This window comes from Quercus suber, unplaced genomic scaffold (genome assembly GCF_002906115.3).
Source record: "Quercus suber isolate HL8 unplaced genomic scaffold, Cork oak 2.0 scaffold_588, whole genome shotgun sequence".
In the NCBI taxonomy this organism is placed as follows: domain Eukaryota; kingdom Viridiplantae; phylum Streptophyta; class Magnoliopsida; order Fagales; family Fagaceae; genus Quercus; species Quercus suber.
Genome location: NW_027070033.1, coordinates 195,427 through 212,241, shown reverse-complemented (window position 1 = coordinate 212,241; position 16,815 = coordinate 195,427). Strand labels below are relative to the sequence as shown.

Here is a 16,815-nt window from a genome sequence, read left to right as displayed (position 1 = left end):
TTTGAAGATTATTTCTTGGAATGTTAGAGGGCTGAATGATAGGGATAAAAGGCTTCGGGTTAGAAATATGGTCAGGAGATGGGGGCCAGATGTTGTTTGTCTTCAAGAAACTAAAATGGAGCTGATAACTAGAGCTGTGATTCGCAGTTTGTGGAGGGGTCAACATGTTGATCTCTAGTTATCAGCTCCATTTTAGTTTCTTGAAGACAAACAACATCTGGCCCCCATCTCCTGACCATATTTCTAACCCGAAACCTTTTATCCCTATCATTCAGCCCTCTAACATTCCAAGAAATAATCTTCAAATTCATTGATAAACCACCACAGCCCTCTCCTTTACATTCCTAGCTTTCGTTGAACCAGCCTCAACATTCATAGAGGTCAATAAATTTTTCAACTCCCTCTGACCTTTCTGCCCCGACTTGCCGGGCTTCATATGATCATCTACTGCCTTAAGCTTTTTATTCTTTTTCCTGGCCTCTATAGCTAGCAACAAGCCTGTAATCTGCTCCTCAAAACCTTCCAAAGAAGTGCCCACTGATTTTCTAAAAGCCTTTATCCGATTAGTTACCCATAGTGATAAATTATTACCATCATCCGACTCCTTACACCCACCCCTCAGCTCAGAACTACACTCTAACTCCAAAGGAACTTCTGTGGCCAAAGGTACCACAATAGTATCTTCATGTTTATTTGATAAAATTTTCAGAATAGTATCTTTCTTTCTCTGGGCTGATAAAATCATATAGAAAGTTAGCACTTTCTAATGGAAAAATTCTTTTGTGCTGATCCGTTTCAGAAAATAGCAGAGATGGCTCATGCACATGGAGCTCTTTTGATGGTGGATAATAGTATAATGTCCCCTGTATTATCACAACCATTGACACTTGGAGCAGGTTATTAACCATCCACTATAGATGTAAAGTTGGGATTTTTACAATTGTTAGATTTCTCCTTCTAATCTTCTATTTTTTAATTGGCCCTTCTCCCTTTTAGATATTGTTATGCATTCAGCTACAAAATTTATTGCTGGACATAGTGATCTCATGGCAGGTGTGCTTGCCGTGAATGGGGAAAGGTAATACCTCTTGCTCTGTGCTTTCAGATTGAATGTATAGCATGCATCTTTGTAAGTTGTTTTATCTGCACTATTTAATTTTCATTTCAATTTGTTGCCTTATCCCAAAAAAGGAAAAAATAATTTGATTTGTTGGAAAGTAATGAATCCATTTGGAAGTGAGCGATGAACTTGATGTTGATTAAAATGGCACGCTTTCATGCACTTAATGAACTGAACACCTTATAAAGATAGTTCTTCAAAATTTTTTGAAGCTCTGCATGATGGCGGTCTGATGCAAGGTCCACTCAGTCAGTGAGTACTCAACTCCATGATAAAAAATAGCTTAAGAAAACATTGCTAATTGTTTATCTATGAATAGTATTGTCTAACATTGAGCACACCTTTTTGCTGGTAGGAGTTGTTTTGTATGTCTTTGCTTATTGTGCTAATGCTGTTTAGATCTTGAGATTAATTTTGGAATAGAATTAATTTAGTGGGTTACATTGATTCATTTAATGACTTATTGCTCTTTTCTTATAATTTCTTCCTCAATATTTTCTGGTTGCTGTTTTATGCTGATTTGGTTGTTAGAGTGAGTTCTGGCTTCCCTATTTGTGGTCCTATGCATGTGAGTTGCATCTTTTTTTTTTTTTTTGATACTTCAATAGTGACAATAAGGGAGGGGGGATTTGAATCTTGGATGTTTCTATTGGAAACACCAAGAGGTGCCAGATGAGCTATAAGGCTCTTGGCTCATCTATGTATATTTATGATGATTTAATTGACAATATGCAATCTGTTTGGCAATGGACAAACTGTAATGCAATATGTGGATTAAGGGGATTAGATTCAAATCTGGTCCTTTGACATCTTAATATACTAGCAAATTGGGCTTTTAGTGGTAAACTATATGCATTGCCCACAGCAGAGCTTCGACCTCAAAAGCTTATTACAGTTAGACACCGAAATTATTAAATCATTAGGCTTATCTGCTACTTAACTTGTTAAGAACTGTGTGTGTATTGTGGACGTAAAAAATGCATTCTTGAGAGGCTGTGGACCCTAGGTTCAACTTGAAAGTTTCCACTCAAGCTTTGACTCCTCTCTTTCTCTTGCTACAAGCTCCACTGTGAGATAAACCTTGTTTTAAACCTGGGTATTATGTGTGGTATTTTGTCATTTTTTTGCAGTCATTTTTCTCTTCTAATTTTTGCATGTTTGTTCTAGTTTAGGTAATTTGGATTCATTCTTATCACATTTGCTTTTACAACTTCGCCACTGTTCTCATATTTTTCAGCTTGGCAAAAGAGTTGTATTTCATACAAAATGCAGAAGGCTCTGGGTTAGCTCCATTTGACTGTTGGATCTGTTTACGGGGGATAAAAACAATGGCCTTACGAGTTGAGAAGCAACAGGTGCTATTTCAAACCTTATTTAAGTACCTCTTGTACTCTCCTTTCTAAATATTTTATCCAATGATATATGAAATTTTGTTTCTCATGTGGTATTTGTTGGATTTCAGCATAATCTTATTAACTCAAATGCTTAGGGCATGTTTAGTACAAAAAATAAAAATACAGAAGGAATTGGAATTGCTATCCTAATCAGTATTCCTGGAAATATAATTGTTATTTCTATTCATTCTTGTTGCAGCATTGGAATAGAACCTATAATTAGAAAATTTTGTCTTTTTGATGGCTACAGAGTTAGCATTATTGATTTGAGACTTCTTGTTGAAAAGATTTGGTTGGGGTCTTTATAAATTCCTCTGCTTCTAGAATATAATATGATTTCGAATCTGGAATTTCATCATTATCATTTTTGTATTACATACTGCCTTTGTTCTTCTGCATTGTTTTTCTGTTGCAAGGATAGAAATATGCTAGTGGATTTTCCTATTGAAATTTAATGTTTTCGCTTCTTTGGCAGGATAATGCACAGAAAATTGCTGAGTTCCTCGCATCCCATCCACGAGTGAAGGAAGTTTACTATGCTGGTCTTCCTGATCATCCTGGCCATGACTTACATTATTCTCAGGTGCTGATAGATCTCTGAGATTAATACTGCAATACCAATACCCACTCCTGAAACTATTTAAATGTTTACCTCTTCCAGGCAAAGGGTGCAGGGTCTGTGCTTAGCTTTTTGACGGGCTCACTGGCACTCTCAAAGCATATCGTGGAGACTACCAAATACTTCAGCATAACTGTTAGCTTTGGTAATCACTCTCCCACCTGAAGTTCCTGCAAGCCTTAACAGATAATAAAAATGAAAATTTTTGGTTTAACATTGGTTTCTCCAGGTATCACATGGTTAAGAAAATTGATGGTAAAATTGAAGTTTTCCATCCATCTATCTTGAGTATATATTATGCAAAAAAAATCCAGATTTTTCTCTCCATACTGATTTTTTGGAAAATAACTAACCCAGGCACCAATTAAAAATCTACCCATTTATCCTCTCTCTCTCTCTCCCTCTCCCTAACTGTCACTTGGTGCGTCAGTCCTATGTGCTTTGCATTGCACTTGTTTTGTATGTTATCTTGCATGAGACAGAATTATATTTGAAAGTTGGTTAAACTTGCTATTCCAAAAAATAAAAAAAAGTTAACATTTATTTACTTTTAAATTTGAAATTTTATTACATTAATCTTTAGCATTGACAAAACTTTATAAATTTAGATTTAAGGAGATTGCGGACATCTCACTTTGGGAAAAAAAATCATGTGGTTCTTTAACTATGTAGTTGGAACAATAATTTCTTTTTATCTTGAAGTATACAACTAAATGAGCAGTAGTGATTTCCCATGAAACCAACTTAAACAGCCAATTTACGCATGTTTTTGTGCAGTACTAGTGGTATCGTACTTGTGTCGTTTTGTATCTTGTAGCTGGTAAGATATGGATTAACGTGTGATATGTATTGTTTCTCATGCAAAATCTATGATAAGGTACACGGACTTTGGTCCTAATCAGATTCTGAATTAGATTTTTCTATGATCTTTGGTTGTGAATCTCTTGTGACATTATCTTGGTTGAAAATATACCTATATAAAAAAATAATTCTTGGGTAAAAATCAACATGGGATTTACTATTTCCATAAAACTAATTTCGCCTGACCAATTCTGAAGTTTGGATTTGATTTTCCAAAAATTTCTCAACCTCTGTAATTGTATCTATGTTTCATTCATAGGGAGTGTGAAGTCCCTCATAAGCATGCCCTGCTTTATGTCGCATGCAAGCATACCAGCTGAAGTGCGTGAGGCCAGAGGTTTAACCGAAGATCTTGTTCGAATATCAGTGGGGATTGAGGATGTAAATGATCTAATTGCTGATTTAGACAATGCTCTTAGAACTGGGCCTCTATAGGTGCTTTTGGATATCCAACCTTTAAGCTCTTGGCTGCGATGATGACCTGAATCTGTTTCCAATTGTTAACATACGAATCATATGATTCGTGCTTAAAATTTATAATAGATTTGGGTGCATTATTATTCTTTGTCTGGATTGGTCCTAAGAATATTTTTGAGGTTCTTTTGATATGTATTCATAATTAAGAGAAAAATGCATTCTGGACCAAATCAAGAGCACCTTAGTTTATACGGTTGTAACTTGTAAACCTGTAAATGCTATTTTATGTGCTGGTCAAAGCCATCTTTGAGAGTGAATTTTGAGATTTATCCATGACTGCTATTTCCTTTAGTCTTAAAATCTCAAATTCCTTTGTGGGCCTAAAAAATGGTTTTTCTTTAATTTCATGAGCTGTTCATGGATTTAATCGAATCCTTAAATGTTGACCTAGGAGTAGGACGCATCGTCCTCTTCTGCAACGCCTGTGTACTTGTGTATGCCTGTTCTCTTAGTCTGACAAGTGAAATTCAGATGATATTGATGCCAGAAGCGATTAAAATTGTTTGCTTTGTTTCATTTGAGGTCAGTTTCTTGTAATATATATGCCATTTTATAAGCCCTGAATCACTTTTTTGTCATGAAAGTTTTAATTGGCACGTTACTGGCAAAGATGTCAATTTTGGTCTGGTGACTAATCGGTTTGTCTATTAGTAAAAAAAAATTAAGTATTAAATATCCTGGTGTATCATTTTGGGTTATCATTGATTCATATATGTATTTATATCAGTATTATAAAATAGATATATCTAACTATTTATCAAGTTTATAATATATAAAAGTTATTAACACCATCCCATCAAAATGAAAAATTAAAAAAAATAAATAAGAACACCATCATTTAATAATAATGAGGATTTTTTTTTTCCCTTTTGTATTAATAGGTTTTGTTGGCATATCTAATTTATTGTATTGTAACTTATATATTTTATATCCTTCACACCTACACTAATGGTAAGATTAAATAATTAACAAATATATAGTAAGAAAAGTTAAAAAGAGAGAGAGAGAGAGAGAGAGAGAGAGAGAGAGAGAATAAGGAGAGTAAAGGGTGGGAAGGGTGGCACCTTTTGTTAATTAATGAATTTATTTCCTCCTTTGCCAAAAAAAGAGGGTAAAATACAAAATCTACTTGTGAGATTTGCTTCCTCAAAAAAAAAAAAAAAAAAAAAAAAAAAAAAAAAAAAAAAAAAATAAACAAAGCAGGAAAAAAAAGGGGGGGGGGGGAGGAGAGAGAGAGAGAGAGGGGGGAGAGATGATGTATTGATGATGAACACAAAATCATGCATTAGAATTCAGTACCACATCAACTGCAAGAGCTCATAAACCTGCAGCTCCAGCTTGACCAACCACCATGCCATGAGAGAGAGAGAATAATGATAGTGATATCAAGCATGTTTATGCCTTGTGCATGAGATTACAAGATTGTGCTTCTAATTCCACTCTTATGCAATTCCGAATATGAATAAAAGAAAAAGAGTGTTTGACAAGGGAAATAAAGAACTAGTTCAAGCTATCAAAATAGCAACAACACCCAAACTCAATCCCGAAGTGAAAGAGAGAGGAAAAGCCACAAAGTTTGCTGAAATTTATTTAATTCTCTAGAAAAACTGAAAAAGCCACTGTTACAACTTCCTAGAACTCTTAAATAAGACAATAGGCTGCTGCCCTAGCTAAGATGCAAACACAACCACTAATTCAAATCTAATCTAATGCATCTTATGAGCTTAAGTGATATCCTCTTCGCCTCCTGGTTTTGAATATAGGTTTTTAGACAGAAGAGGAGGTTGCTAACATGGAATCAAATGAAGCAAACATAGTGGCAACATCAAATGCAATTCCAAAGAGATCACTATCGTGATAGTTCCATATAAGTCATTACATGCCACTTTAAGATCATCTTTCAACAGATCCAAAAGGATTAACTTTTTCAGTTTTGCATTTGAGATGGAGATTATGATGGTTGTGAAGTCTGTAAATTGAACTAGTTTATGAAAAAAGAATGTTTTGGTTCAACACACATTGGTCAAGAGCGCAAAAGAAACAATATTGAGAATATTAAGGACAGAAAATATTGACACAATTTTATGTGTCCCCTAAGAAAATTCTTGTCTTCTTCAGCCCAAAAATAGAAGAAGAAGCTGGAGGTAGATGCTGTACTATCTGAAAACTACCCAATAAAAGTCAAGCCTGAAAGCCTCGTGGGAGAATACTGCATGCATAGACGCACACTATCTTTTCTTACTAAAATTATAGCCACAAGAAAATTAGATTAACTAACACTTATGAAAGATACCTGCAACACAGCTGACCACATCCTTATGCTGTCGGATGCTCTGCACCATTCTGCCATCATGTAAGGAAATAACCTGAAAGCTATTTTCCCAATTGCCACATGAGATCAAAAAATTCTCAGAAGGTGTCTGCATTGTTGCGAAGCATTGTGCTCTAGGTTCAAAATTCTCAGCCAACGGACTCCCGATTATACGAGGAGAAAGAATATCAGAACCAACTCCAAAGAACGGATCCTGCAAAAGTTTGTCAAGTTGTTTTAGTTCTAAAGGATAAAATCATGAACATTAATTCCAACATTTTGAGAACTATCCAGAGAACTCAATAAATAATTGAAACCCAACCTGGGAGGCAGAGAAGGTGAAATTTCCACCAGTTTGTAGTTGGGTTGTCAACCACATCTTAACTGACAAGGTCAGTCCCTGGTTCACAAGGACAATGTTCGAGTCCAATACACCAACATAAAGTAAAGCAGATGGTGGAGAACTTGCACTACAAACGATAGAGGTCAAATTAATAGAATCAGGTGCAAAGTACAAAGGATGAGCAATAGGAATTGGAGGCCCTCTCCTAGGGTGTTTTTTACGGAAAATCTGGATTGGTGTTTGTCCAAAATTTGCAATTTGGTCTTCAATTGCTGCTCTTTGCAAATCGTCTTCCATGGTGTCCAGATCAACAGCACCTTCATAAGTCAGGTAGTAAAAGATATTTGCTGCCTGTAATTTAATGATTTTTTAATAGAACTCAGTAAATTAAAAGATGCATATTAGACAATTGATAGTTTGCATGGATTAAATGAAAATATATTTCAATTATTAGACAATACCTCCACTGCTGGTTTTCCACGCTGCTTGTAACCAAACACCAAATCTATCCAGTGGTGAAGATTTGAGCTAACATATTCACTTTCAAGGGCCTCTCGATTTCTATTTATAAATTCCTCAGGAGAGCCCTGCGCAAATAATGAGGAACTAAGTTTTCTTTTTGGAAGGAAAATTAGAATTAGACATCAGAAGCTTAACATAAATTTAATTGATATAGCACATTCGATGAACATAACACAGAAACTCATTATTACTTAAGTATCACAGGCAAATTGTTCTAAATTTAAAACCCAGCTTATGAAGACACTCTGACTTGCAAGTTAAAGGGGGGATGGGGGTGGAGAAGGAAGAATATAATAATAAATCTCAGAAGAGACAATTATGATAGACATAATTTTGAAGTTGTCTAATATGTGTGGAGCAGAGTTAACAATTTTGTAAAGGTAAAATATATGATTGATCACTAAATTTGTGTCAGGTTCTATTTCACTCCATTTAAATTTGAAAGCTTCTTTTGTAGTTCTAAAAAAATTGTAGACATACCAAGTTAGTCCTTCTGTAGCCTTGTTTGCTATAATGGAGCGCCATGTGGCTTTGTTGAATTATGCCATGTACGCAAGAATTATAATGGCAAGACCAAGGAAGGACTTACTTGATACGTTCACAATTTTTTGAGGACTTAAAAAGAACTTTTCAAATTTTACAGACTAGAAATAGAACTTGATTCAAATTTTCGGGACCGGTCTTTCTTTTAATTCCATAGTCAGGATTGTTAGAAAATAATTGTTAAATGATTAAATTACCCTTTTATATTAACTTAAGCTTTTGAGACAAATGATAGTTTATCATGGTATTGGAGCACGTGGTCATGAGTTTGGACTTTGTCTCCTCTCTATCTCCCATTTAAAAAATAAAAAATTTCCAAGTGTTGTGCCCTACTTATTGAACTAGGGCCACATGTGAGGGGGAGTGTTAGAAATAATAATTAGGTGATTGAATTTACAGTTTCATATCAACTTAAAACTTTGAGACAAGTGGTAGTTTATCAGTGATAGTAACAAACAAACATCCCTAGCAAAAGTCAAAACATATGCCATAATGCTTTGTCTTTTACAATTTCTTTTTAAAGCTCAAGAAAAGTCATATCCTAGTGTTTAAGGTGTGTTAGATATCTGCATAGAAGTATCCCAACAATTATTGGATAGATGTCTGAAGGCAAAACTTGTTACCTCAAGTTGGGTAAAATTATCAAGCACTGGATATAAATTGGGGAGTATCTGATAAGAACCAGTATCAATATGGATACAGCTCTGTAGAAGAAGAATCTTATGCTACATAGTCTGTTAGACATTCTCCTTTGCAGACACCTATGTTTGCATCAGAAAGCTTCTTGCTTGGTCTAGAGTTGATTGTCTTAGTCTAAACCATCCAAAGTTTATATTTCCTTCTAGCCATGCTATAGATGTGGCATCACTTATAAGAGTCTTGAGCTTAACTTGCACCTCCTGGTGAGATATCTAGTGTTCAAAACTCCATCCCCCATCGTTTTCAACTATTGAATTATCTATAAATAAATAAACAAAAGATTTGGCATCACTTTCTTTTTTTAATTTTTTTTAAAAGGGCTTGTATCCGATGATGCAAACCCATTCTCACTTTTTTAGAATTTCTTTATTGTTCACCTTTAAGTCATTTTGAGACTAGAGTTCATGCTATATTGCCATGATTTGGAAGTTCTTATTATTCTAATAAAAAAAAAATTTCCTTTTTCTTCAGGGGTGCCTTCGTTTGTTCTAAAGGTGAATAAGAATCACATCCTATGACTTTGTTTCAATAACCTAAACTTTGTCAATTTTTTAGCAAAATAATTATGAACAATGTATTTATCCTTTAAATACCACAATAACATCTACCTACAATAAGTTTAAGGCTACAGAAGTCCTTTTCTAATGTCTAGGGAGATATACTAAGCTTGCAGATTGTCACTAGGCTTCCTAAAACAACAAGCGGTGCCCTAAAAGACAGTCCAAGAATTACACATTATCATCTAGGAAAGAGAGTAATTTCCAAAAAATAAAATAAAAAATAAATCAAAAGTGGTTGACCATGTTAGCAATCAGACTATAGGCACTGTTGCAGCCTGAAGTGCTTAGGGGAAATCCACATACCTTGGCCCAGGGAGGGAGACAAACATCACCTATGGGTTCGCCATCTTGTTTCACTCCTAAATGATAAGAGTTTGAATTGACAAGAAACTCGGGCATGTAAAAGAACTCAGGAATCAACTCCTTCACATCACTCGTATTGGAAAGACAGTTCCGATATGTGCCCTCAACACTTTGAAATAGGCGATCTGCATGGTCAAATTTGCCACCCTAACCATAAACAATAAATAATTTTAGCATTTCGACCATGAGTTGCCAGATTTCAATTACTCTCTTAATTAAACAGGACATTGGTAGATATGAATGACTGCCAATTATGCATTTCACAATTTTCAAATCACATATCATATTGTGTGCTTATTTTTCTAGTATGTACTATGCGTTGTGCCATATTGTGAATTATGAGATACACATTTTTTTTTTGGATATAAAGTATTATTTAAAAGAAGGATGTACTCAGGGAGTGCACACAAAAAACTCCTAGAAAAATAAAGTCCAATAATTACATTTGAAGGGAAAGGGAGTCAATAAAATCTACAACAGAATTCATATCACTTGTGCCTATGGATCAGGACCACCCAAACATTATAAAAGATCTATCTCATACATCGTGAGGCACACACGTTTTAAAATTTTTTTGGAAGAAACTGATATTTGGAATTTGATATATAAGTATTCATAATGTTCTCATTTTGAAGTTTCAAGCCATTACCTTATATGGCAGACTCATTTGGCACAATGCATATTTATTAACATTTTCAAGTGCAATAGGCCTTCCCCTCTAGTATAAATTAAAGCGGGGCCAATAATATGAGGAAAAAATGATAAACAAAAAACTGTAATTTTTAAACACCACCTCAGCATGATAGAATGTGCCCATCCTAAGGGGTTAAATGACTGGCATTACTGAGAAAAACTTAAGTAGAGCAGTTGCTTTTTTTTTTTCTTTTTGATAAGTAAGAAATCTTTATTAAATGTGAAGACTGCTTCAATCAAAGAAGATGAAGTAGCCTAAAAAAATATGTACAAACAACAAAGAAAAGAATAAAAGAAATTATGTACACAAGAAAAGAGAGTCTATGAACAAAGGAAGGGAATCACTATAAGTGAGTCCCCAAGCACAAGACCAATCAAACAAGGTTCCAACAAACAATGCTAATAGTTGTTCCCCTGATTTCTCCAACTCCTCAAATATGCAACTATTTCTCCAACAAATGCTTCCCCAACCGATTCCTCCACTCCCCCAACAAATCAATTACCCTCTTAGGCAAGACCCAAGAGACTCCAAAAGATCTAAAAAAAAAAAATTCATAACCGATAAGCCCCATCACAATGGATCAATAGTGAATCAACATCCTCTCCACTAGACCGGCACATGCAACACCAATCAACTATTGTGAAACCCCTTTTCCTCAAATTATCACTTGTAAAAATCTTTCCCCATGCCACTGTCCCAAAAAAAAAAAAAATAAAAATAAAAATAAAAATAAATGAAGAAGAAGGAAACCCAACGTGGAATTGTCACCCCCAAAATGCTTCCTCGAGGGAAAGAAGCAAAAGATGATCCTCTCAAAGCACTATAAAAGGAGCTGATGCCAAAGTCACCATTTTTCTTCAACTTCCACCTTACCAAATCCCCATCTTCATTTTGAGGAATGTAAGACTCCAACTGGTGTAGAAAAGCCCCCACCAACTCCACCTCCCAATCATTAAAACCACATTGGAATCTCACATCCTAGTTGCTTTTCTCATGGAAAAGGCAAGGAGAACCTCAAGATACAAAGAAATTTAAAAATTTAAAAGCTTTCTTTAAATTGACTTCTAAAAAAGTTGCCACCTTTTTTTTAATTTTAATAATTAATTTTTCATGAAAAAGTAACCAAAATATTCACCAATATATATATATATATATAGTCATTAAAAAAGCACAAAAAAGGGGGTCATTAAAAAAGCACAAAAAAGGGGTGCAACCCTAGTACACCGGAAGCATCCAAAGGATAACCCAAAAAATAAAAGCAGATAGCATCTAAAGAGATTATGTAGCATGTATTTGTCTCACACTTAGCTCGCATATATTATGCAAATTATCACACAGTATAAGATGCTAATTTGTGATGTCAACAATTAGTACCTGCAGATTACGGTGAAGAGATGTAAACGGTTCTAATCGAAGAAGGTAATAGAGCACAATCCCCATACTTGCGTAATGAGACCCATAGTAGAAACTGCCAAAATAAAAAATAACATGTTACCCAGAAAGAGAGAGAGGGAGCATCTCTGTGAGAGGACCAATGCATGCAAGTTGGGTTGCAGATTACCTGGGTATATCAGGATCACTGAAATTTCGGTATCTATCTTCAAACACCTGTGCAGGTAACGTATACCATTGAGACAGTTGTTAAAGTACTTATCACAGAGAGATCTGCATTCATTATGTTTTCTAATTAACGAAAGATAATATAAACTAACCTCAAATCTTTTCAAATCCAGTGCTCCAACGGGTTTTGAAAGATCCCTAAAGGTGGATGACTTGTTAAAGTCAAGAACCTCAGAGGAGTAATCAGCCAAGATCCAAGGAAAGACAGGATACTGTGTTAAATCATTATAAGATCTTCCTGCAAGTGTATTTAGAATCATTAGATACTCAAAGTTTGTTATCTCCCTTCTTCTCCACCTTTCTCTCGCAGTTTCTGCCGTCTCCAGGGCTATACGTCTGTCTACAAACGAAATAGCTCCACTCTTGTCCCTATTACTTGCTTTCGGAAACAAATACTCGTTTCTGGTATTAACTATCAAGGTTCCAACATCTTTTGCATCCTTCTGTGATGCAAAATTCAAAAATACAGGGGCAACCGAATCACTGAAGAAAATCTCTATTGCGGTGTATCTAAGCAAATGGCGAATCCAGTGAACAGCTTTTATCTACAAACAGCCACCAAAAAGAAAAAGAATACTGAAGGAAATCAGATATGTGTGAGAAATAAAGGTAAAGAGCAGAAAGAAATTGACAGTTATTCCCAACCTTGCCTAGGTTCCACCTCCTATGGCGCTTAACATTTTTTAATTGTTTCTGATGCACATTTTCATTTATTGGATCAGAATTATCAGTTGTGATCCCCTTCTCAGGTACCAAATCAAAATTAGGCCACTTTAGAAACTTCTGCTTTTGATCAGACTTGGTGAAATCAGAATTGCTTGAAGCATGGAAGTCCTTAAAAACTGATGATCCTCCAGTACCGTCAACCAAAAATTCACCAAAGAAATGCAAGACATCTTTCATGACTGCCAAATGGCCAGCTAATTTTCTCTTTGTGGTAACAAGTACGCATGAAACCGACAAAAGAACCTGAAAAGGCAACAAAACATAAGCAATGCAGTTATCTCCCCCCCCCCCTCCCCCCCCCCCCCCCCCTCCTTTTCTAAGTTCTTGCATATAGTCACACATACCTCACTAGCTTCTGTCTCTGGTGAAGAGGAAGAAGAATCTTTTATGTCTTGCAAAACATCCTTCAGGTCACTACTGTCTTTTATCTCTGAGCCCTGAGTATCTGAAGGATCCTTAGGGATGGAGGCCTTATGTCCACTTTGTTCAGCATCATAATCATTGGATTCCGAGCTCCCTTCATCAGTTATCCTCCGTACCCCTTTCAGCAAAAAGCGCTTCATTTGCTCAGGAATTAGCCCCACAAAACCAGATTTGTTTTCGTTAGCAGGAAGAGTTGCCTCATCACTAGGGGCAGTGGAGGGAGGATGACACAGCTTTTCATCAAAACGATAATTCTGTCTTAGTTTAGCTCTGCGTCGCCATGTATCTTCTGTCTTGTCAAGCTTCCAATGTGTGACAGCATTATTGGGAAAAGGATTAGCAGACCACGGACCTCTCTCATCAATCAAAGCACGAAACATGTGTATCCATTTTTCCTGTCAAAGTAACACTTTTTATTTATAAGCATACTGATGAAACAGTAAAGATAATTTCTAGGAGAAAAAGGGGCATTGAGGAAATAACCCCCTCCCCAAAGAAAATAAGAAAGAAAAAAGATAATAAAATATTTCAATAACACTGGAAGCTGAAGCTGCACACATACAGCAACATTTTGCTGCTCCTCCTCATAAGTAAGCTGGAATGCAGCTCTTCTGCTTTCATCAGAAGCAAGAATGGAAGTCAAGTTACTTTGTATCTCATCGTCAAAAGCTTTCTTGTTATTCAATTCTGAAGAGAAAGTTTCATCCATCCTAGTGTTGAACTCATGCAACTGCTTGCTACGGTCGGTTTTTAATGCCTTCATATATTTTGCCTCAGCAGCAACCTGAAGAATGAACTTAGACAATTAAACGCTAAGCAACTTAGTAGTGAGGGGGAAAAAAGGAGCGATTAGCTAATCAACAGTACTTAGGAGATAATCATTTTTCATGTAAAGAATGAGGGTCAGAGGCATATCCAGCATGTGAGATGTTGAACTGGTTTATTTTCACATTATTATACCTAAAAAAAAAATTATGGACAATGCAAGTATGGTTAAGACTTAAAGAGTGTTAATTTTTTTTTTTTTTAAGTATGGCTAACAGTGTTGGGTTAGCTAGAACAATGGGGAAAAGATCTGAGGAACTTACCAATTTGCACTTATTTGATACATACAATGCATGGATGCAATAATAAAAGGGTAAAACGCAAAAACACCCCCTAAACTTTGGATCAAAATTCAAAATCAAACTGATCCCATGATCTTCTAATTTGAAATTAGAAGCCCTAGAACATAAGAAATCCCCAAATTGATCCTTCTGTCTAGACTTAGTCTCCTTCCATTGAGAAAAGGTGTATTCTTATTTTTAAAATGTGGGCATTTCTTCCATTAAAAAAAAAAAAAAAAATCTTTGATTATATTTTAATTTAAACAGAATTTTTATTAAAACATATTCTAAAATGAACTTTTTTTTAATGCAAATGAAACACAGGGAGATGAAAGGTTAAACAGAAAAAATCAATTTGGGCATTTCTCCAAGTTCAGGGGCTTCAAATTTCAAATTAGAAGATCAGGAGTTCAGTTGCTTTTTACCAAAAGTTCAGGGGGCATTTTTTTCATTTTAACCATGACAAAAATTTGTCCTCATAATTAAATGTTAAAGGTGGTTATTTTATCTCTCTTTTCATTGCCTTCTATGTGACTTGGATGTACAAGTTGCTAGGCCACAACAGCTCTTGGTATTCGTAGAACCACTTCAATCTTGGATGCAATTGGCCAGAATTTAAGATAAATTGGGCATCAAACAATTACACAACTCAGGCTACTCAGCAAAAATTTTGTTTGTGGCACTATAACAACATAAAGTAATTAACAAGTACACCAAAACTAATAAAACTTTAGACTTACTGCTGCAAGGACTCGATCCTTTTGAAGTAGGTTGTGAATTGATCCTGTTTCTTTTGAATTGCTGGCCAAATCTGTGGAGTCATCTCTACCCACAATGCTAGTAGCAAGCAATGATTTGCCACAGTTGACGGTTTCTCGAATTAAATGCGATATAACATGAAAACGAGCACCTTCATTTAACATTCCAAACTGCAACCTAACAGCAAGCAAAGCCCTGGCCACAATTTTAAGTGAAGTCACTTCCTAGTGGATAGTGCATCAGATAGGGGAAATAACATTTGTATTAACTAAATTACCATAATTAACTAGCCTAGATAAACAATATTCCAAATCCATGACCTTGTCCAGATGTCATTTCCAAGACTAAAGAAATAGTACCAGATGAAAAGTTGCAATCTGCTTTTGCTTTGCTCATCATCAGCAGCCAAAAGACATGGCAAAAGTGAAATGACCTGTTGGACACACCGTGATGCTCTTTCCAATGAAGATTTGCAAAGGTATAGAATTACAAGTCTAAAAATAATGCGTGGGAATCTCTCCCCTCGTAAAAGCATAGCCTTATCAACATTTTTGTTTTGTTTTCCACCCAACGCACTGCCTATGCCTCCTGATACAACAACGGCAGCCACTTCCGCAGCAGGAATGTTCAGTGATTCCACTAAGCCACGTGCTCTTTGGCCAAAAGATGGACCCACCGCTGATGAAAATTTAGGTAACATTTTGCTTGGTCCCTTACCATTCATCTCACTAATAATAACCCACAAACTGTCAAATAGATTCCACCACTTCTCATCAAAAACATCATCATCATTTGCAATTGGCTGCTTGCCACCCCGTAGATTTCTAGAAATGAAAAAATAGAACAACAAATAAGGTTAATTAAAAAATCACAAGACAAATAGAAGTGACACTAAAATAACAAAGTAAAATCATTGCATGGGGAACTGAAGCTTGGAAAGAAAAAAAATAATCATAAAAGATGTACATAAGCACCACATTTTCAAAAATGTGTATGTGAAAAGGAAAGAAAAGTGGGTGGAAAAAACAAACAAACCAAAAAAGATCATGAAAAGAAAAGTTCATTGCATCAAATAAACCCTATAAGAAGAACACACCATCAAATGTCATCACTGCATCTCTTATGTAAGCCAGCCCACAAAACACCATATACATCGTCATATGCATTAGCCCTACTAGGACGTTGTTCATCCCTAGATTTTTAACATATGAGAGCCACTTGACGAGTGTGGCAATAACACAGATGAAGGTCATGGCCAAAGTGTACATGGCCAAGCACATTCCAAGCCAAGCAGAGAAGAGAACCAAGGCTTTGTGGCCCCAAAAGGTCATGTGCTCTTTGGTGTAGATGGAGAGGAAGAGGTTTTTGATGAACATGAGTTGTGTTTGGGGGATGAGGAAGACAAGGCCAGTCCTTATATTCTTCATGTGATTTCTAAGGACATCTTGGTGTTTTGCTACAACTGTAAACTGGAAGGGCAACTTTGTCTTTATGTTATCCATGGTCAAGTGCAAGTCTTGTGCACTGTTAACTTCAACACTGACTTGGCTGGCAGGGTCCTCATTGTCGTAATGGTCTAAGTAGAGTTTTGATTGCAAACTATGATGCACGGATACGGACATGACATGGAACAAGGCGACACAGCATTTCCTGAAATTTTAGGACATGACATGCT

At 35.7% G+C, this 16,815-nt stretch overlaps 2 protein-coding genes across 3 annotated transcripts in view; one reads left to right on the top strand and one right to left on the bottom strand.

Annotated features, from left to right (window-relative positions):
* LOC112022100 (BEACH domain-containing protein B) overlaps positions 1–16,815 on the bottom strand; it is a 66,735-nt gene that overhangs the window by 8,506 nt on the left and 41,414 nt on the right. For both annotated transcript variants that reach the window (XM_024054673.2, XM_024054688.2), the window contains 12 exons: positions 15,500–15,964; positions 15,122–15,335; positions 13,838–14,059; positions 13,197–13,670; positions 12,772–13,095; positions 12,219–12,671; positions 12,068–12,114; positions 11,881–11,974; positions 9,753–9,959; positions 7,587–7,712; positions 7,105–7,476; positions 6,765–6,996 (listed from right to left, as the gene is read on the bottom strand). In XM_024054673.2, coding sequence (XP_023910441.2) covers positions 6,765–6,996; positions 7,105–7,476; positions 7,587–7,712; positions 9,753–9,959; positions 11,881–11,974; positions 12,068–12,114; positions 12,219–12,671; positions 12,772–13,095; positions 13,197–13,670; positions 13,838–14,059; positions 15,122–15,335; positions 15,500–15,964 — 3,230 coding nt within the window. The remainder of the gene's footprint in view (positions 1–6,764; positions 6,997–7,104; positions 7,477–7,586; positions 7,713–9,752; positions 9,960–11,880; positions 11,975–12,067; positions 12,115–12,218; positions 12,672–12,771; positions 13,096–13,196; positions 13,671–13,837; positions 14,060–15,121; positions 15,336–15,499; positions 15,965–16,815) is intronic.
* On the top strand, positions 800–4,762 carry LOC112033477 (cystathionine beta-lyase, chloroplastic; the record flags this gene model as incomplete). The annotated part of the gene is given in 6 exon segments (XM_065764864.1): positions 800–896; positions 997–1,078; positions 2,358–2,475; positions 2,990–3,097; positions 3,176–3,278; positions 4,254–4,762. Coding segments are annotated over 6 exon segments (684 nt in total), but the record flags the coding sequence as incomplete, so codon positions are not given.